The sequence below is a fragment of the Hemiscyllium ocellatum genome, chromosome 37 (genome assembly GCF_020745735.1).
Source record: "Hemiscyllium ocellatum isolate sHemOce1 chromosome 37, sHemOce1.pat.X.cur, whole genome shotgun sequence".
NCBI classification, from domain to species: Eukaryota; Metazoa; Chordata; class Chondrichthyes; order Orectolobiformes; family Hemiscylliidae; genus Hemiscyllium; species Hemiscyllium ocellatum.
Genome location: NC_083437.1, coordinates 32747632 through 32770258, shown reverse-complemented (window position 1 = coordinate 32770258; position 22627 = coordinate 32747632). Strand labels below are relative to the sequence as shown.

The window sequence follows — 22627 nt, the reverse complement described above, 5'->3', positions numbered from 1 at the left end:
TGTGTGATGCTGTCAAGGTACTTTTAACTCTATTGTTACATTGCTACTGTTAACCCTGTTGTCCATGAACCATTTTGGTGATATAGCTAGAAAATCAGTCATGCTATTGACTAAACTATGAGATTGTCAAGTGAATATTATTCTACAAGAATATAGCAAAGTGTAAGGTTCAGGTATTTGATCATTTCAGCATCTAATACAGGACATATTGGGGGTGAAATATATTTTCTACAGTCACAAAATGAGCAAGAGTGTGCTGGCCACCTGTTTTACACTGCATCTAGTGAAAATCAATGGACAAGTTGCCCATTTTGTACTGCTGCATAAAGCTATTTTCATCATTCAGTAATGGGAAATGGTCCATGAAGTGAGAATCTTAAAATCTAGTGCATGCCTTGTTTTGCAAATAATCGTGGGAGCCAACGAGTGGGTAATGCAGTGAGTGACCCTGGGACATTGAAGTATGTCTTGGGGAATCCATTTCAATATCCATCCATTAAGCTGTGTCTTGCATTGTTATTATTAAAATTCCTCCAAACTATGTGCACTTATCTGTACAACTTGGCTTTGAGTTCTCATATTTTTGTGAATTTTTCTCCCATGAAACTGATATGTCCACATTTGGAATTTTCTGATCTAAGCTTGTTACCCTGACTCTGCAATTTCACAATTAGCTCTAAATGCTTCCTGAAAAGTATTTTCATTTCTATTCCTATCCCTCAGTATTGTCCAAAATAAAGTTCAACAAAATAAAAAAAATGAAAAAGATTATGTTTCACAAGTGCCTGATTAAAATTATTCAGTGAAATGTCTTTTGTGTCAGTAAAGCCGTTGAGTTTGAAGGCCTGAAACTTTCCCAAAAAGCCTGACCTCAGACTTGATAATTTAGTACAGAGTTAATTGTGACTCTGAGCTGTGTTTGGTTTGTGTAGTCACGACATGTGCAGTGTATCTAATTTCACAAGATGTATCACTACTGTTCACTCCGAGTACAGTACTAAGGATATCTTTCTTTAACATCAAGTGACTTGTGCACCAGTTTTCTTCAGAATTATTTGAAGAGAAGCTAATGGACATTATTAAAAATCTTCTTTCAGGTAGATTTCACATTGCGCATCCTTTGTTAAACAAACAAACCACAAGCTGCTGACAGTAGGCTCAAGTAGGAACACTTTCAGTTGCAGGGAGAATTAAATCCAATATTTGTGAGAGGCTGATGGCCAATTTGTGTCAGAGTTTACAAAGGAAAAACACATTCCAAAAGTGGACTTCACAAATTTAAAGAATAGTGTTGATACAAGAAGTGTAGCTAAAACAGTGATCAGAAGTGCGTACAATAGTATACTGGACAATTTAATATGAAAACCATTTCATTTATAAATTCATAGATTTTACTTCTGTTTTCATTCTTTGAAAACTTTGAGTTGCTTCTGTGAACTGATGCTCCCGGTTATATGTAACAATAAGATTAGGCACCAATTCCATTAAAAGTCATCAGTCTTCATGAGGCATACAAGTAATGTGGTGTGTGTTCCCAGTGTAAAATCACACATAACTGATGGCCATCATTAAGGACATATCACTGAAGTATTCAAGTAATTAGAGAGAGCTTTGGATAGATTGTGCAAAATGTATTTAGAATTCCAGAATATTCTACACTAAAGCAAAATAGCAGATGTAATTATGACAACCATCCATGTTTGATTTGCATGGAGCCATTACTATGAATTTTCATATAGACTTTTTTATTCAATATTGACCTGTTCAGAGATGTTATTACACACCTCTGGAGCAGATCAGACGTGAACCCATGCCACCTAGATCAGAGATACAGATACTACCACTGTGCCACAAGTGCCCTCTGGAATATCTCTCTACACTTAATATTTTACCTCATTTAATGGCATTTCAGATTGGGAAAGTAAATTGACACAACCTTCCCTTGACATGAGATAACTGCTTGTTTTTTTGAACATTTAGGTTGGTATTTTTAGCTTTGGAAAGTTAGATCCCCATTCTAAGGGCCGAAGTTTAAATCTCAAACTCGATGATTGATTAAACTTGACAGCATTCTCATAGTTGTGTTTCACAGAATTGAGATCACTATTAAAGAAGGAGGGGTAAAAGGATGAGTAAAAGGGAGGAGAAGTCCAATTGAATGAGCAGAGGGACATGGTGTATTCAGCCATTCACTATCTCCATCGATACCAAACCCACAAGGATCCACAGTCTGGATTGTTAGAGTGCCTTGGATGAAGGACAGTGGCAGTGGTAATTGATGAGAGAGGTAGGATATAGAATCCAAAGTATATAGTGTCCCTATTGCTGCAAGTGCTAACAGCCTGCTGTATAATCACTGTGACAGTGCTTAGTGTAAGTTAGTATGAGAGGATTTGGAATTGGTTTGATTATATTGTAATTATATTTATCTGTATGATATTGACAGATAGGAGGCAGGGACAAGCATGGACACAGAGTGATGGTAAGAAACCTTTTTTTGTATAGCTGTTGAAGTGCAGGAGTGTATTGTCAACCATAACCAGTGTTACGACTAAGTATCTCCCTGTTTACCTCATTTTTAAGCCCTGGTCATATCTGGTTTTCTGTTTCCTTGCTATGGAAGCCAGTCGTTTTTTAATTGGCCTCACGAAACAAAAAGCAACAATTGATTTGGGAACATGAACCTGCCCTGATATTCCCTCTACAGTTCGTGTTTATACGGTTATAGAAGGATTGTATTTAATCATTACTTACAGCTTGTTGGATTCCTTTGTGAGCTATTTTATGCATTTAATACTTAGGGAGAGGCAGGGAACATCAGAAAAGCACTCTCTCCCTCTGAATCTCAACTTCAGGGTTCAGTAAAACAGAGCAGAAAGAATTTGACATGAACACATGGGCGAATGCTTTCCACGGAGCACACAGGAGAAATCAAATCCAATAGAATTAATTTTACACTTAGTAACTGAAAGGTGATGTATATGTAAAACTGTAAAACAACATGTCAAACATATTAGGAGGAACGCGGACTGTATTAGTTTTCTTCCTTGCTCTGTGATGTTGTCCTGGGACTTGTCTTCATAAATACAACAGAGATTCTTTCCATTAGCCAATACTTACTTTTTACTTCTTTCTTTCCCTTGGGATGATCCAGTTGAGTTTTATTGTGCTACCTGACCATGCCCAGGATAATGCTGCACATTCCAGTTTTCTTTACCCCTTTTATTGAGAATAATGCAAAAAGTATGAGATTTCATTTTCTCTTTCTCACTTTACAGTGTGCACATTCCTGCATGAGTACATAAATGAAAGTGCACTAGTAAAAAACAAAATTAAATCCAGCACTTGTGTTCTTTGTTCAGTTGAAGTGATCTGTAACGGTGAGTGACCTTTCAGCTTATCTCCAATTATGGTGGGTATTTTCTTTGAGAGTTTAATTATCAGAATTAGTTAGGGGTATTATCTGCTGAAACACCTACTCAAGCTAGTGTTTGGGTATGTGGCAATTAACAGAGGCATTCCCTAAGTTCTCTTGCACGCTCATATGGCTCACGTTGTTGCAAAACAAAAACATTTATGCAACATCTCTCCTTTGTATTCAATTCCAGGTGAGGTTTGTCACAAATCGTACACCCAATTCTCCAACCTTTGTCGACATAAACGGATGCATGCCGATTGCCGGACGCAAATAAAGTGTAAAGACTGCGGCCAAATGTTCAGCACAACCTCTTCATTGAACAAGCACCGCAGGTTCTGTGAGGGCAAGAACCATTACAATCCCAGTTCTATGTTTCCACAAGGTCTGCCACTTACTCCCAGTGCCATGCTGGACAAATCGAAACCAACATCCACCCTTAACCATACTTCACTAGGATTCAATGATTACTTCCCTTCACGCCCACACCCTACGGGATTGCCTTTCTCACCACCTGCTGCATTTCCTTCCCTTGCTCCAGGTTTCCCCGGCCTTTTCCCCCATTCCTTGTATCCCAGGCCCCCTCTATTGCCGAGCAACCCGTTGTTGAAAGGCTGCTTAAATCATGATTTGGATGGAACAGTCCAAAGCCCCATGGGGACTCCCTCTGTGTCGCAAGCATCTTCCCTCGTGTCGACGTTCAACGACAGAGTTGGTCCTTTAGAAGAAAAATCCAACATACGACCTGAAAACTGCTACACTGAGAAAAGCAAAGGTAAAAACAGTGACTTATCAGAAGGTAGTGACTTTGAAGATGTGAATACAACAAGTGGGACTGACCTGGACACAACCACGGGCACTGGGTCTGATTTGGACAGTGATGTGGAGAGTGATCGAGATAAAAAGAAGGAAAAGACCAACCTGACGGCCAAAGCGGCCGACAAAGTCTCCACCAACTCAACCAATGAAATTAATGAGCGAACCTATCTTCCATCCCAACATTCCTTCTTTCCTCCTCCAGATGAGCAGAACCTACCGACTAATGCTGCTAATGATTCCATTAAAGCTATTGCCTCAATCGCGGAGAAGTACTTTGGCACTGGGTTCATGGGAATGCAAGAGAAGAAAATGGGGTCGCTTCCATACCACTCAATGTTTCCATTCCAGCTCCTCCCAAACATCCCACATTCCATATACCCTTTCACGGACCGAAACCTCAATCCCAACCTCTTAGTGAAGAATGAGCCAAAGTCACCCAGGGAGCATCAGAAAAGTGGGAGCGCCAGCTCCGAGTCACCCTTTGACCTCACCACAAAACGGAAAGAAGCGAAGCCCCATCCAACATCCAAGCTCATGGCATCTGCCCTTCCTGGAGAGGAGCAGCCTCTGGACCTGAGCATAAGCAGTCGCAGCCGGGTCAGTCAGAATGGCCCTGGGGAGCCCCGAAAGAATCATGTGTTCGGTGACCGCAAAATGACGATCAGCGATGAGATGCCCAAGATGTCACACCAGCAACCCTTTCATTACGCAAAGCCATCACCTTTCTTCATGGATCCTATTTACAGGTATTTGTAGATCCTACAGTAAAAATTAATTGTTCCTTCTGAAGACATCAGCCATTGTGTCAACTTGAACATTTCATGAAATGTTTGTGAAATGTTTTTTTTCTCTAGTTCCACGTTGTTATTGCATCCTGTAGCCATCAGCAATCCAAAGATGTGCTGGTTAGGTGAACTGGCCCTGCTAAATTGCCCATAGTGTTAGTTGCATTAGTCAGGGGCAAATATAGGGTAGGGGAATGGGTCTGGGTGGATTACTCTTCAGAGGGTCGGTGTGGACTTGTTGGGCCGAAGGGCCTGTTTCCACACTGTAGGGAATCTAATCTCTTGACCTTTCTCTTCTGAAGTTGGGACAACGTTCCAAGGCTGCTCACAGCCCTTCTCAAACTTCTCCCAGATGGCATTGTATTCCCAGTTATTTCCAAAAGGTATTCAATAAAGCACCACATAAAAGGTTATTACACAAGATCAGAGCTCACAGTATTGATGGCAATGTATTAGCATAGATTGAGGATTGGTTAACACAGAGAGAAGAAATGAATTGAGATTAATGTGTATTTTTCAGATTGGATGCATGTACTTAGTGAAATTCCTCTCGGATCAGTCTGAACGTCTCAGTCATTTACTATCTATATTAATTACCTGGAAGAGAGGGAAAAATGGATTGTATTCAGGTTTTATGATGATACAAAGAGTTGGGAGGGGGCATGTTGTGATGGTACAAAAGGAGATATAGATTGAGTGGGCAAACAGTTGGCAGATGGAGTTTAACATAGAAAAGCTAGAGGTCATGCACTTTGGGAGGAAGAGGCAAAGGCAGACTGTCATTTAATTGCAGAGAAACTCAAAAGAAGTACAGTGCAGAGGGAAGTGGGTGTTCTTGTGCATCAAAGATTAAAAGTTAGCATGCAGCCACAGCAAGTAATTAAAAGGGCAAATGGAATTTTGGGTTTTATTGATAAAATATGGAGTATTAAAATAGAGAAGTCTTGTTACAAGTGTACAGGCTGTTAGTAAGGCCACACCTGGTGCACTGTGCATAGCATTTTTGAAGCAATTGAGAAAAGAGGTATTTGCATTGGACGTGGTCTAAAAGAGTCATTAGGCTGATTGGGATGAAAGGTTGCCTTATCAAGATGGCTAAACAGGTTAGTCCTTTATTCATTGGAGTTTAGAAGAATGAAGAGTGGATTTTACTCAAATGTACACTATTCTGAGGGGAGGGGGGGCATTGACAGAGTAGATGCTTCAGTGTTTCCATTCGTGGGGAACTTTGGTCTAGGGGGGACACAGTTACAGGATAAGGAGAAACTCATTTAAAATGGAGGTGCAAAGGAATTTCTCTTCCTAGATGGTGGTGACTGGAATTCTCTACCTCAGAGAGCTATGGATGCTAGATCACTGCAAGTATTTAAAGAGAAAGTCAATCGATTTTTGAAATTTGGTGAAGTTGAGAGTTATGATGAGTTGGCACAAAAGAAGAGTTGAGTCCTGGGGAAGACCAGCCAGGATTTTGTTGAACAGCCTGAGAGGCGGAATAGCCTACTCCTGCTTATATTTCTTATGTTGTCCCTTTCTCCCCACACTGCACCAGCATCCCTCCCCTCAGTCCCCAACAACCACCACCCCAATCTTTTCTTGAGGTGGGAAGTAAACAGGGATACGTTTGCAGATGGGTAGGATGGCAAGGAGGAGAGCATTGTATACGGCTGTCATATTCACCAGTGACACTGCTTGTCTGCTCTCAATGCAATGGCCCAGGCCCTAAGAATGGTCAACTGGGCAAGAGAGCCCTCTCCTGTCTGCACCTGATCTGCTTTAATTCACATGCCTTCAGGACAGGAAGGGAGGGGAGAAAAGCAGAGAGAAATTTCAAAACGCATGTGCATGGTTACAATTACTTGCTTGGATATCAAGTCCTGCTTTATCACCTGACACAGCTTGGAATGCTTTGCTGATCTGTGCATCCTATACATTATTAAAGGATACTGTGGCTCAGTGCCTAGCCTGCTGCCTTACAGCACTAGGGACCTGGATTTGATTCCAGCATCGGGTGACTTTCTCCCCGTGTCTGCGTGGATTTCCTCCGGGTGCTCCGGTTTCGACCCACAGTCCAAAAATGTGCAGGTTATATGGATTGGCCATGTTAAATCACATATAGTGTCCCACAGCATGCAAGCTGAATGGATTAGCCATGGGAAATGGGAAGTTATAGGGTAAGGGAGTGGGTCTGGATAGGATAATCTTTGGAAGGTTGGCATGGACTCGATGGGCTGAATGGCCTGACTCCACATTGTGGGAATTCTATGATTCTACTCTGCAAAGATCCAGACACATTCTGAGAATAAATGGTCTTCCCTTTGCATAATTTACCAACAATGTTAAAAAAAACTTCACCAACCTTTGTTTTTAAATGCTTTGCATTCTTTACTGGAGATTTTGTCATGTATAAGAAACAGCCTTCAAAACCAAACGAAAGTCATTTCATACTTCATTTTCTGATCTCTGGATAGATCTGATATCTGACTGCCAGTTAACAATCAAGAGAAATAGGACCAATGCATAGTCATTTAGACCTTGTGGCCTTTAGAAGAGGCAAGAATGTTGTATTGTACAATACAAAATATGATGGTCCTGTCCATATAAGCCTCTGTAACCTTCAGATCTGTTAGTATAATAAATAATGCAAAAGCAAAGCCCTCTAACTCCAGGCTGATTCAGTAGTCCAAGGCATGACAGGTCAGGAATGTAACTACCATGCTTCATTCTCTCAGTTTATGGAAAACTGAACCCTTGTGTTATGCTGCCCGAACTGCTGTGCTCTTCCAGCACAACTAATCCAGAATCTGGTTTCCAGCATCTGCAGTCATTGTTTTTACCCCTATACAACAAAGGTCCTCAACAAATGTTTTTTTTTCTTCATCGCATTATAAATTTGTTGCAGCATCATAGTTGAATCTGGAGATGCTGAATTATAAATTTGAGCTTCCCTTAATTTGGTGTGCCAGACAGCAACTGTTCTCAAAGTTTCTGAGCTTCCTGACTAGTGTGAAAGGAGATATGAACTGGGAGAAAAAGGATTGGAGAAAGGAGGAGGTTAGGAGCAAGCAATCCAAAATACAGTTTTAAATATTGTAAATATGGTTAAATCAAAATAATGCTTCCAAATTGATCAGATTATCAGGGCAAGAAATCAAAACATTAAACCAGTGAAAGGTGATATTTTAAATTTCTGAACGAAGTGTTATAGAGATACTCATGACAATGGAATTGAAGAGGGAGCCTTAAGTGAAAGGATTAAGAGCTCTGGATGACTAAGAGAAGTGTGTCTATGTATGTATTTGCATACATGTGTTTTTGTGCATGTGTGTTAATGTGTGCATATGTCTTGGCGTATTTCTGTGTGTGATAGTGTTTGTACATTTGTAAGTGTGAGCTTGCATGTTAGTGTGTGGGTGTATGTATGTGTTAGGTAGTCTGCGGGTGTGTGTATTTCAGGCTGTTGCGTGTTTTTGGTGTGTTTGTGCAGTCTGTTTTTTTGTGGAACTAGTCAGTAGCGTACATACCTTTCATCAGGTTAAGATGCCTTTCAGCAGCCAACAACGTGCCAACACTCATTGTTCACACCATTTTGATAAAAATTAAAAATTACAAAGGCCACAAGATGATTCAAGCAGAAATGTGTGATGACGACCATTTTATAAAACAAAGCTTGCTGAAGAATAAGGTCATTGTGTTTACATGAGTACCAGGTCCTGTGCCTTGTTAGCCTGTGCAGTAAGGCTTGCTAAGGCTGGGAAAGGTTGAGCCACATTAGCAATTGATTAATTAACTGCACTGATATAATTGTTGTACTGGAAAACATTATTCTTGAATTATGATAAAATTGATTTCACTTCTGGAAGCAGTTACAAGTTAGATGACATTTAAAATGCCCCATTGACAGAACAGGAGAACAATTGAAGGGTCTGCCTCTCCAGACTGAAGTGGAGAAGTTGAATATTTCAATGAGTTAATGACTTTTTTTTTCCAAATGAGCTACATAGATCACAAAGGCTCTAATACAATCCCTGGTTTGTGCTGATCTGCTTGGTCTCAGTTTGATTAGGGTCAATGCAGCTTCAGCATACCCTGGAATTGGGATAAAAGAGTACAGCCAGAGTTCCAGCTCCCAATCAGATTAGATTAGATTACCGGAGCACCCGGAGGAAACCCACGCAGGGCGGCATGGTGGCACAGTGGTTAGCACTGCTGCCTCACAGCGCCAGGGACCTGGGTTCAATTCCCGCCTCAGGCGACTGACTGTGTGGAGTTCTCACGTTCTCCCCGTGTCTGCATGGGTTTCCTCCGGGTGCTCCGGTTTCCTCCCACAGTCCAAAGATGTGTGGTTCAGGTGAATTGGCCATGCTAAATTGCCCGTAGTGTTAGGTAAGGGGTATATGTAGGGGTATGGGTGGGTTGCGCTTCGGCGGGTCGGTGTGGACTTGTTGGGCCAAAGGGCCTGTTTCCACACTGTAAGTAATCTAATCTAATCTACTTTCAGTGTGGAAACAGGCCCTTCGGCCCAACAAGTCCACACCGACCCGCCAAAGCGCAACCCACCCATACCCCTACATTTACCCCTTACCTAACACTACGGACAATTTAGCACAGCCAATTCACCTGACCCGCACATCTTTGGACTGTGGGAGGAAACCGGAGCACCCGGAGGAAACCCACGCAGACACAGGGAGAACGTGCAAACTCCACACAGTCAGTCGCCTAAACTATCCAGTCATCCGTAATGGAAACTTAGCAACTGCCCACATGAGGCGGTGCGCTTTCCACGGTCAAGTTGCACAATCCTTCTCCCAACATTAGGTGACAAATATGAAGAATGAGCAAGATTCTGAAAGGCTGCTGAGGGAACTGCCCATAAGCACATTTCAAACAGGGATCATGATGGATAAGGAGGGTAAGGATACTCTTTCACAAACACAGAAAATGCTGGAGAAACTCAGCAACTGAGGAGAGAGAAAGAGAATTGATATTTTGAGTCCAGTGTAACACTTCTTAAGAACAGGGATACCCTTTCATCTGTAAGCTTAGAAAGAATTCTAGTGCCCTGCAGAAACCCTCCTCTTGCATTGATTTTTCAAGTGATAGTGTGGAGGGAGTGGGTGGAATGGTGTAACAGCTACAGAATTACAGTAGTATCCCAGAAATCATGCATGTAAATCCTGCTCTGGCTAGTTATGAAACTGAATCAATAAAGTCAAATGTGAGCAGAAAAAATAATGACTGTGGATTTGATTGCTATTAAATGCAGCCATCTGGTATATTGTCTGGTCTGGCTTCCATTTCTGGAGCTGTGGGCTTGACTCTTGATAACCTCAGGGTAGCAGACATGGCCCTGCCAGCGTTCCCCATGTCCCAAAATATAGGTCCCTGTCCAAATCCATGGCAAGTTCAGTGTTCCCATGTGGGACTGAGTAAGCGCAAGAGTAAAAGTTCAGTTACTTCAAGCACTCTGCAGGTGAAAGCTGTGAGGTTAAAAGGGAAGGGAGGCAGCCCTCTTCCCTACAAGTTGCTCCCAAAGAGTCCACAGCCAGGATTTCAATCCAACCTTTGCTTTTCTCTTTCAGCTGGAACCACCTGCATTACACAGCGTAAGTATGCATCTTTCCTTAAGACAACATTGTTCTCAACTGGTCCTGAGTGTCCGAGGTAGGAGCTTGGTTTGGGAAATGCTGGGCGTTGATTTAACTCTTTACTTCTCGGTCCAGCAGGGTGGAGAAAAGGAAAATGATGGATCCCCTGAACTCACTGAAGGAAAAGTATCTGCGCCCGAACCCACTTCTGTTCCACCCTCAGGTATGTTCAGAACACATTGGTTTGTTTTTGTTTTGTTCAGAAATTTAGCTAAAGCTCTCCTCTTCAGGAACATTTTCTGCAATGGATCTGTGTGGTAACTTTAATTAGAGAGGTTTTGTATATACAACAAATTTCCTTTTCTGTTGTTAAATCAAAAACCAGCTACATAAAGAAAAAGCAGGGAATTTCTCTCTTTTCATTGCCTTTGACTGAGCAGCATAGAAAGAAATGTTTCTGCTCCTTCTGTTTGTGCCAACTCTACCAGAGCTGTCTTGTAAGAACTTTGATCTCTTCTCAGAGCCCTTTATTTGTCTTTATGCAGATGGTCTACCTACTTTTTGCCAAAAAAAATCTAGGAACGTCTGTGTAGTGCAGGTGTGTGTTGAGTGCATGTGTCTGTGTAATGCACATGGTGTGTGTGTGTGTGTGTGTGTGTGTGTAGTGCATGCATTTGATTTATGTGTACCTGTGTCCACGTGTGTATGTGATATGTCATGTGTGTGCCTGCATCCATATGTGCGTGTTTGTATGTGTGCCTGTGTCTATATGTGTGGGTGCATGCCTGTGTCTATGTGCGCGTGCCTGTGTCTATGAGTGTGTGTGTGTGTGTGTGTGTGTGTGTGCATGAGAGATATATGTCATGGTCCCTGCCTCAACGATTCCCTATGGCAAACCATTCCAAAATTCAGAAAGTGCTGAGTGAAGTAATTCCTTCCAGTTTCCTCTCCTAGTGACTATTGTAAATTGATGATTACTCATTTCTATCTCCTAAAGCATAAACTTTCCCTCTTCAAACCCTTTCATGATTCTAAAAAACCTCTTTTTCTAAATATTGACTTGCCCAGTGGGAAAAAAAATCAGACACTTTCAAGTGTCTACTTGTTGAATGATAGTTACCCATCTGACAAATTGTTTGGAGAATTTTAATTTTTTTCAGTTCTTTTTAGGTACTGTATAGGTGTAAGAGCCTGGGCAATGCAACCAGTTTTAAGTTAATTCCTAATTCTGTGCCATTAGCCTTCTGTTTTCTTGCACAGAGGAAATGATCATCTTTCAGCGAGACCTCCTGATTTAAGCTGCCACTTTCGAAGGCCTCTTTCAGTTTAACCCACAGCAAATATGTTTTTTTCTTCCCAGCTTCAATAAATAACACGGAGGAGGTTTTTTTTTGTAAATGGGGGACAACTGACCAGGTTTCACAGCTAAACTTAGTCCACTCATTGTTCTGCCTCCCATGTCTGTCGCTTTAATAACTTCCCTTGATTTTAGTGGAGGGTCTGGCTGACAGAGGTGGCCTGTCTGGCAGGAATATCCTGTGTTTGTGTGCCTTAGAATGGAGTGCACACAGGGAATGATCAGATATGGACAGAGGCGAGCGAGGCAAGGCCTATGGCAATTGTGAGAAAGGAGCAGCCGGGGAAAGAGGTAAACAGCTGTGGGCTGCCTCCATTGTGATCTGAGTCTGACAGGAGTGAAATAGTTGTGGAAAAGCAGAGAGTGGAGTTTTCTCTCCCTCGCTGCTTTCTCCTGTTTGTTATCTCTCTTGCAGTCTGCCCCTGGGATAACAGTCTGGCATGAGTTACTAGCATTAGAGTGTGTGATCTGGCACCCAAATTGAATGAACACAGCGTCCAAATATGTAGTTGCTTATGAAATACTTCTGCTCGAATTTTTATAATGGTCACCCTAGGTTTTCAAATCTCCCCCCCTGGCTTTTCCAACCTTACTACAGTAACCTCCAGTAAAATATCTCTGGATTCTTTCCTTTGTAGCTGTTTGAACCTTCCGGATTTTTTTTCCTTCTACCAGAGTCAGACAGGGTTTCGACTGTCTTGATCCTGAGCTCTGGAATATTCCACAAACCTCTTCATTTCCCTGCCTATCTCCTCCTTTAAGATCCAGACATTGGTCACCAGTCCCACTCATTCCTCAAATTGCTTGGTGACAAACTGTAACTGAGATTCTCACAAGGCGTCTATTAAGAGGGATTATTTCTAGTCAGTGAATTTATTAACAGCAATCCCAACTCACTAACTTGCAGCTTTCTTTCAATACCACCCGGCACAAGCAAATTGGATGGCAATGATTCTCAATGTCAAAGTCATAGTGGGTCAGCTCGCCACTTGCTGCCAAGAATCTCCATGCTGGACACTGTAACCAACATAGCGAAAGTGAGGACTGCAGATGCTAGAGATTAGAGTCAAGAGTGTGTTGCTGGAAAAGCCCAGCAGGTCAGGCAGCATCCAAGGAACAGGGAAATCGACGTTTCAGGCAAAAGCGCTTCCTGATGAAGGGCTTTTGCCTGAAACGTCAATTGCCCTGTTCCTCAGATGCTGCTTGACCTGTTGTGCTTTTTTCCAGCCCCACACTCTCAACTGTAACCAACATCTCAGGGCACACTCAATGGGCCACCAGCCACTTGCATCCCATGTCCATTGACTTGTGCCATTTTCTAGAACTCTTATGGCACATCTCCTATCTGCTTACAGGACCCTTCTGCAGTTCACTGCTGCCTCTCAGGGCTGCTCTGATAATTCACATTGTAATGCTGCAGCATAGAGACTGTGTGTGCTCAGTGACACGTGCTCAGCTCATAAACTGGACCAGGCTGTGTCTCCAGGCTCTTCGCTTGCTGACTTTGCACTCACTCGCTCTAAGCCTATCTGAATGCTATAGCATCCCCAGCTTGCCTTGCATTACTTTGCCTTTTTACACATTGCCTCTCAACCTGAGAAACCAGCCTGACAGCACTGCTGTATGCCCTTGCTGAGTAGAGCAGACACAAAGCCAGGAAGTTTGCCAGGGCTGTCAGCAGTCCGAAGGAAGATAGCCTTCCATCAAAGGATCCTGACAAACTAAGTTGAGGGCAGCCTGCTGTACCAGTCCAAAGGCTAGAACGCATGTTGTTAGCCACTCAGGCTGATCAGAATCAGGGACCTCTCCTCATAGGGATGGGGAGACAAACATCTCTTTTGACTTTTTCCAGCCTATTGTGGGCTGTTTTCCTCCTGGGATGAGAGAGGGGTGGATATTAAGGGAGATGAAAGTGACTGGCACAGCTGGTGCAGGTAGAGAGGTGTCCCTGAGCAAGTGAGTTGGCAGCACAGAGGGCATGTGGGGCCAGTGGTGTCAGGGGTCAGGACGTGTGACAGCGAGAGAACAAAGATGTTGCAGTCAACAGTGAGAGGGGTAAAGCATGAGCCTTGGTGGGAAATGGGTCCAATGGCAGAGATCGAGTGAGTATGAGGTATCAGAGGGAAGATGGTGGCACTTTCACTGGCAAAATGGAGAAGGGTGTTATCCTTCCTTTCCTAAAGTCCAGAGGTTTGTTTCAGACACCTCAGACTGCTTTAACCCGGGGTAGCGACCTTGGACCAGGCTGATCTGGTGATGTGCCCTCCACTGCCCGTCCTGGAGGAAGATGATGTCCCACCCCATCCAGTAGCACCTCCCACTTCCTGCCCACAAAGTGAAGTGCCAATTTTCCCTTGTCTGGCATGTCCGGGGTAAATCTCAGTAACCGTGTCAGGCAGCTCCGGAATGACAGTGTTGGTTCAGGTGCATAGCATTCACTCAAAGATGGCATCGGTGCGAAGGATGCCAGCCCATTTCAGGATCTCTCAGCAGTGTGGCTGCTGTGGTGGAGGAGGGCAGGGATGGTGAGGGTGAAGCTGTTAATTAATGAGGTGAGATGTGACAAGAAACCTCGCTGGGAGAACCCCTCCATGAAACTTGACGAGTTTCAAAAGAAAATAAGACTCAGCCCATAGCCTCTAACATCTTACGGCAATTTCTTGTGTAGCCCCAATAAGTCTTCGTTCTGAGACCATGTGTAAGAATGGACATAGAGAAGCCTGACTTGGGCACAGTCTGCACAGAATTGTTCACGTTGTAGACTAAAAGGCCATCTTGAAGGTGAACTTTCCACAATCATAACTCAAACTAGCAATATGTCAGCTTCGATTCCCAGTTGGTGTTGAGTTCGCTGACCTCCGCAATGGGGCTCTCCGATCATTTATACCAGTCCTGAAACAGAGAGGGGAGGAAATCAGCGTGAGCCGCTGTCCCTGCCATCTTTATCTTGGTCGTGAAGACACATTAACGCAAGGGAGAGGATGGAGTGAAGAGTCACGAGGAAGCTCTGTGACACAAAGAAAACTAAGTGATGAGAAATCTTTCAAGGAGACAGGAGACTTCAGTAAGAGATTTAAGATTCTAAACTGTCGAGGGAAGGTGGGTTCACAAACTGACAATTGTTGGTGTGAAGCTGGTGAAAGCCATGGCAAGGACTGAGACCACTGTCCTCTTTGCACAAAGATTGGCCAATATTCTCAAAATGGACAGCTTGTTATTTTATTCACTCTGGGAGCAAGGGCATTTATGACAAGAATGGCATTTACTAAATAACAGAAAGACCATAAAAACAAACACAGACTTGCCGTTATAGTTTTTTTGGCTGTGATGATCAGGAACAATTGCTCTGTTCTTCTTCAAAGGAAAACAATAGGATCTTTTGTATCTAGTGAGAGGGAAGGGGAGACCTCAGTTCATATCTCATCTGAAACACAGCTTCTCAGTACTGCACTGGAGTGTCAGCATAGATGATGGTGCTCAAATCCTGCAGGGGGAGGCTGACTCTTAGGCAAGGGTTCGACCAAGGAAGCCACAGTTGACTTTAAACTAACGCTTGAGAAGGGAACAGGACTGTTTTGGACTGTCTTGATAAAGCTCCTCCCACGCTGCAGTAAGGCAGGGGTTGGGAGGGGGGGTGGAATTCAGGGTTTTTTCTCAGTGACTCTGAAGGCACAGAATGTAAACAAGGACTCCATGCATCTTGTCACCCTTGTACTTTGGAAGGTGCCAGTTCATAGGATCTGCTGCCAAAGAATTCTTGGTGTAGTGCATCCTGTGAGAAAATACACACTGCAGCCTCACTGGAGGTTTTTGGATGTTTAAGCTTGTGGCTGGGATGCTGATCAAGCAAACACTGATAAGTGGAAAGACTGCTCTGGTATTTACTCAGGTGTCAGCTTTACTGATGAGTGTGCACTCTTAGCTTTCTTTTTCCTGTACAAAGTTGGAATCAGCTAAATTTTCAATCGTTCTGTTCATACAAGTTCCCCAGTCTAATGATAATTCTTTGTGTTTGTACATAGAAAGACAGACTTGTACTTACATGGGATTTTTTTTTTATGATTACCAGACACCTTAAAGCCCTTTACAGTCAATTAAGTATTTTGATGAAGTATAGTCATTTTTGTAGTATAGAACCTAGAAGCACAGACCACCCAACACAGCCCCAAAAAGCAGAGGTCAAAACAATGACTGCAGATGCTGGAAACCAGATTCTGGATTAGAGGTGCTGGAAAAGCACAGCAGTTCAGGCAGCATCCGAGGAGCAGGAAAATCGACGTTTTGGGATTCTCTTCCTCGGATGCTGCCTAAACTGCTGTGCTTTTCCAGCACCTCGAATCCAGAACCCAAAAAGCTGACACAGTTATGCAATTTTCTGCAATTAGTTGACTAAAGGATTGTGTCTATGCTTAAAAATATCGTGGCTGGTTGTGACTTATGGGTGTCCGTGCCTTGTGAATTTCACAAGCACTTGCCAAGAGTGTCAGGTACTTGCGCTTCATGATTCCTGAAAGGAGCCAGAAAAGTGGGGCTACCAAACCAACTGGTCCATTTGCTAACCCATTTTTTACCTGAGTGACACTGACTCTCAGCTGCAAAATAGATGCAGCAATCACTGTCACCACTCTCTGAGTTTTAGAGCTTAGGATCTCATCCTTGATTAACAAGACTGATGGATAAATGTTGCATTGATACTTTTTTGTACATAGGGCAGTAGCTGTAAGTGAGAAGGTGCAGGTTTACAGATAATGATGTACTGGTGTGGTGATAAAAGCACGCAATAGACTAACCAACAAAAGAAATGATTTCTCCCCCCTCTTCCTCCCCCACCCTCTCCTCCTGATTACTGGGACTGGATGCCACCTGCTATCAGTAATGCTATGCTTCACACAAGCCAACAGCATTCGAGACAAAATCTGAAAGAACTGTGGATGCTATACATCAGAAATAAAGACGTTGCTGGAAAAGCTGAGCAGGTCTGGCAGCATCTGTGAAGAGAAATCAAAGTTAATGCTTCAGTCCAGTGACCCTTCATCAGAAGGGATCAGTCTTGAGGAAGGGTTACCGGACCTGAAATGTTAACCTTGATTTCTCTTCACAGATACTGCCAGACCTGCTCAGCTTTTGCAGCATTGTAAACCTTTTGACCATGACAGAGTGCAGGATTATCAGGGTCGAGTTCAATCTTCATCCTGTTCCTCACCCGACATGTGCATGTTCTTGAGGTTGGGAGCTGATGTGTGGAGAAACGTCCCTGGATCAGGAATAAGAATTAAAGGTGGCACTAAAAGCATAAGAATTAGATTACTTACAGTGTGGAAACAGGCCCTTCGGCCCAACAAGTCCACACCGACCCGCCGAAGCGCAACCCACCCATACCCCTACATATACCCCTTACCTAACACTACGGGCAATTTAGCATGGCCAATTCACCTGACCCGCACATCTTTTGGACTGGGGTGTGGAAAGTTAAAAGAAACCTCATTTCAGCAAATAATTGTTGGACCATCAAGTCTTTAGGCATAAATATCTATTGAATTAGAGCCCATTGCATCTTTTATGGGAAAGTTGAAAAATATCTGAAACAGACAAAAGCAAGCCTATGGAGAGAGAGCTATGAGGATTAATTTTGTGCATTGTTTTAGTGGAGAGCTAGAAGACAGAATGGACTAAATGGCCTCTTTTCTGTTGACAACATTTTATGAAACTATAGTTTAGTTCCTTTCCATAATCCAAGAGATCAAGAGAGTTATGAACGCAAATTATCGAACCTTTTCAGGTGACACACAAACTGAGAACAGCCTACTCTGCAAAAAGCAATGACCAAATCTAAGAATTATTAATGGAATTCTATTTTATAAAAGATTGATTTTCCCTTTGTTGTTCATTCCATATTTGATTTATTCACAACTTTCAGTTTAAAATTCAGTAAAGAGCAAGTTATTCTCAGTACTTTGTTTCTGATTATGCCCTCTTCTGAAGATGAACACTAGGATTACTGCATTTGTTTTTGTGAGTGGCAAAGTATATTGAGCCATTTTTGTGTGTTTCAAATAGTTTTCTGGAAAAAATAATAAAACAAAGGAAATATCAAAGAAGAGTTTATGTTTTCACAAACGCTACTTCGTGTTGATCGAATAAAAACTTTTAAACAGTTTTGTAGCACTGTTATTCCCCAGAGCCTGTTTAATTGCTGTGCAGCATGCAAAAGGTCTAAGGGAGGTTACTCATATTTGTACTGTAGAAAATATAGTAGCTGATATATGGCTTCCTACAGCTTTCCTGCTGTTTGGAGGTGATGTCATGCACGGATCTATAAGGGAAGTGTTTAGCCTTTTAGCTATTGTGAATTCTAAGGAAGCTATTGAATTCAAAAGGCAGCACACTTAAGAGTCTGACCCGCACTCAAACAATTCGGTTTTCAAAAGGGGGCAATGTTTAATTTCCCAGCGACTTGGAGTTTGTTTCTCCTTGCGTGAACCTCCACTACCACCATTTCCCTTCCAATTTTATCACTGATTGTGATACAATCAAGTTTTACTAGGGACGACGAAATTGCTGAATGCAACTGTTGAAAGAAATCATACTATCTTCAATTTAAATCTTATTTCCGAACATATTCTTTCTCTTTCCTGCTAATTTTCTCTTTTCCTTTCCCTTCCTGTTCTCTTGAATGTTTGTCTTGGGCCCTTTTCTACATCTCTACCTGAGGTGTGTTTCATCATCCTTAGCTGGGGTATGGTTCCACATCTTTATTTTGGATACATTTTTATTTCTTTACTGGGATACAATTTGACAATTACTTTCCCTGGCTTGATCTGGTTTTTTTTCTCCCCATTTATTAATCACAGTCAATTCAGGCAAGTTGTCAGCTACTGTCCAGGTAAGTCACAACCCAGCTGTATTCTCCCACCAGCGGATGCCTAAGCACCTGTAGCTCCAATAGGACGTCAATCCTGACCAGGAACCCACACAAATGGCTTGCCTCTACATAGATGCTGAAGCCAATTATATAGTGTTCATAGCAAATATCCAGCTGAAAGAAACTAAATCCAGAGGGAGTTTGATCCTGGAGTGTGTTCAAGTGAGGTTCACGAGAATGGTTGCAGGAACAAAAAGCTTAACATATGAGGAATGTTTAACGATGGAGTTTATGAGGATGAGGGAGCAATCAAATTGAAACACACAGAATATTGAATGGCCGAGACAGAGCAGATGTTTGGAAGATGTTTCCATTGGTTGGAGAGAAGAGGACCCGAGGGCACACCCTGAGAGTAAAGGGAAGACCTTTTAGAATGGAGGTAAGGAGAAACGTCTTCAACCAGAGAGTGTGAATCTATGGAATTCATTGCCACAGAAGGCTGTTTAGGCCAGGTCATTGAGTATATTTGAGACTGAGATAGATAGGTTTTTGAATATCAAGGGGATCAAAGGATATGAGGAGAAAATGGGAAAATAGGGTTGTAAGACATATCAGCCATGATTGAATGGCACAGCAGACTCCATGGGCTGAATGGCCTAATTTCTGCTCCTCTGTCTTAAAATCCTTGCTTTTTCATTTGACCAAACACATGCTGAGTAAACTGGTTGAGTTGCATGATTCTTTGTAAGTCTAACTATACTTCACGGGGGGCCAGCAAAGAAACATCCAGTTTATTTTCCTCTGATTTGGCCCCAGTTTTCTCTCATCATATACGGCCTCTTCCAAGAGATTACTGAGTATGTGGGGAGACTGCTAAGATCAGCGATATAGGTTGAATGTGCTGCATGACTTGAAGCAAGATTTCAAGATGTTAGGGTTACCATATGTATGTTTCCATGTCATTCTCAGTGATGGAAGTTAGGGCTTTGTAAAGTGCTGCCAAAGAAGTCTTGGTGAGTTGCTGCAGAACATACTGTAGATAAAACGTAGTGAGGTCACAGTGCATCAATGATTGAGGGAATGGATTGGTAGGGTGGTGGGTGGGGTTCCAAACAAATGGGCTGCTTTGACCTCAAGGGTGTTGACCTTCTTGAATGTTCTGACAACTGTCAACGCTTGGAATCAAAGAAATGCAAGGAGACTGCAAGTTGTATTCTGTAGATCAACTTAGATAAAAGAGAAAAATATCATTTGTATCACTTCTTTCCAAACTGCTTCCAATATAACTTATTAAACTGTTACACAGATTACCATAGCAGCTATTTTATGAACACCAAATCCCCTCAAATCACAGTGAAATGAATTTTCTATTAATGTGGTGTTAATGATATTAGTTCAAGGGTGAACGCTGGCCAAGATACTAAGATAACTTCTGGCTTTTCTTCCAAACGAAAGTAGCAGTGGACCTTAAACATCAAGAACAAAAACAGACAAACCTCTGTTGTAGAACTCACTGAAGAATAGATGGAGCTGTTACACAATGCACAATCTATAATATCTCAACATATAATTTGGAGATTATAATGTTCGAGGATTAGGTTGCACCTTATTGCCTTTGTAAGTGAACTATAATGGTTCAAAACCAGAAAGAGAAATACAAATGCTGGTAAATACAGTTCATGACCACGACCATCTATAAGAGAACGATAGGGTCCGTGTCCTAAAATCCAAGTCTCTGTGACAGAATGTTAACCAAACAGGTGTTAGCTGCGCACCTTTTTTGGGGTTGGTTCAGAAAGGAAGGTTAGCAAGGATAATGGGAACTCTCTGTTTGTCTTCACAGATAGACGTACTGAATCTGTCCTTTCAACCAGAACACACAGACAGAAACTCTGTGCAGTTTCTGTTCCCTTATGAAGCATCTGCAGAAAATTACCTGAACTTTACCAACTCAGTCAAAAGTTCAATATAGGCTCAAAGGTTGAGACATAATAGATGGTGTCATTTCAAAGAATTTAAAAATATTTTGGAGAGTTGGAATAGGATAGTGATAAAAGCCAGTAACACAGAGTTTTTCCTATCAAATTCCTTTCTTCTGAAGCCCTCACAACCACCAACAGCAGCAGCACAGACTGAACAGGAGCCATACTAGTCTGCTCTATCACTCAAGAAAATTGTGGCTGATTTGGTTGTGACCTTAACTCCACTCTCCTGTATAACCCTTAGCATTTTGTTTCCTTTCAATCATAAATCTGTCTAATTCAGCCTTGAATAGAAGGATCCAACCTCTACTTACTTAACCCATCTTTGCAGATTTTTTCCATCTTCCTCACAGCTAATTTTCCTACATATCTTTGTATTATCAGCAAATTTTGCTACAATACAGGCAGTCCCTGCATCCAATTGTTAACATAGATTGTAAATAGTTGTGATCCCAGCATTTACCAAGGTGGCTCAGTGGTTAGCACTGTTGCTTCACAGTACCAGGGACCTGCATGTGATTCCACCCTCAGCTGACCATCTGTGTGGAGTTTGCACATTCTCCCTGTGTCTGTGTGGGTTTCCTGTGGCTGTTCCAGTTTTGTCCCACAGTGCAAAGATATGCAGGTCAGTTAGATGGCCCGTACTAAATTGACACACAGTGTTCAGGTGCATTAACTATGGTAAATGTGGGGTTATAGGCAAAGGGTAGGATGTTCTTTGGAGGATTATGCAGACTTAATGGGCTGAATGGCCTCTATCAGCACCTTATGAGATGATCTTATCTTTTAAACTATTTATCCAGTCTACTTTAGCTTTTTTTAATTGCTCTTATGTAAGTTCTAGGCCCCATGTTTTTTTATTTAGAGTCATAGAGATGTACAGCACGGAAACAGACCCTTCTGTCCACCTCATCCATGCCGACCAGATATCCCAACAAAATCTATGTTTCTAACCCTCAAACTTCATGCACAATTCTACCACGTTACAATCACTCCTGCCTAGAGGATCCTTTACCACAGTGGTCTAAAATTATACCTGTCTCATTACTGAATCTAAAATGTGCTCATGTCTAGTTGGTTCCACAAGGTATTGTTCTAAGTAACAATCCTCACTACACCTCATGATGTGGAGGAGCTGGTGTTGGACTGGGGTGGACAAAGTTAAAAATCACTCAACACCAGCTTATAGTCCAACAGGTTTATTTGGAAGCACTAGCTTTCGAGGCACTGCTTCTTCATCAGGTGGTTGGGGAAATTCTGTGTCGTGTGGTCATGTTCCACAGTCACCTGATGAAGAAGCTTGTGCTTTCAAGTAAACCTGTTGGACTATAACTTGGTGTTGTGTGATTTTTAACTTTCTACACCCCATGAAGTCAAGATTCAGGCTAACTTTGATTCGTCTAATCAATGTGAAGATTAAAGTCACCCCTGATTATTGCTCTATCTTAGCAACAATTTTCCTTAGCTTTGAAAACTCACACTGTCAGTGGTACTTTTGATCAACACCCTTACATCTTCTTCTAATTCTTATTTGGAATACCATTTCCTTATTGAATCCATTGGGAATCAGTTCTGTTTCCAAACCCTAAGTTAAATACAAGTTCTAAAATCATTTGATAAGGGATTGGTACATCACTGTCCATTTATACAGACTAACTGAAATGTCCTTTCTTCATAGCATTCAGTTAATTCATCAATGAATCCAATGGTTTTGTCTTCAGTGTTGTACATGTATGTTTATTCCACATACAGATTGCTCACTGTATGAAGAAGAATTTGAGTATCAACTCAAAGTTTGATTTTTATGGTTTAATGTGGATTT

At 42.1% G+C, this 22627-nt stretch overlaps 1 protein-coding gene across 8 annotated transcripts in view; it reads left to right on the top strand.

Moving 5' to 3' along the window:
- prdm16 (PR domain containing 16) overlaps positions 1–22627 on the top strand; it is a 487488-nt gene that overhangs the window by 417760 nt on the left and 47101 nt on the right. For 2 of the 8 annotated variants that reach the window (XM_060852363.1, XM_060852358.1), the window contains 4 exons: positions 2447–2482; positions 3609–4980; positions 10599–10622; positions 10743–10827. In XM_060852363.1, coding sequence (XP_060708346.1) covers positions 2447–2482; positions 3609–4980; positions 10599–10622; positions 10743–10827 — 1517 coding nt within the window. Of the gene's footprint in view, positions 1–2446; positions 2483–3608; positions 4981–10598; positions 10623–10739; positions 10828–22627 lie in introns of all 8 variants that reach the window. The other 6 variants (XM_060852365.1, XM_060852362.1, XM_060852361.1 and 3 more) reach the window with 5 other exon arrangements.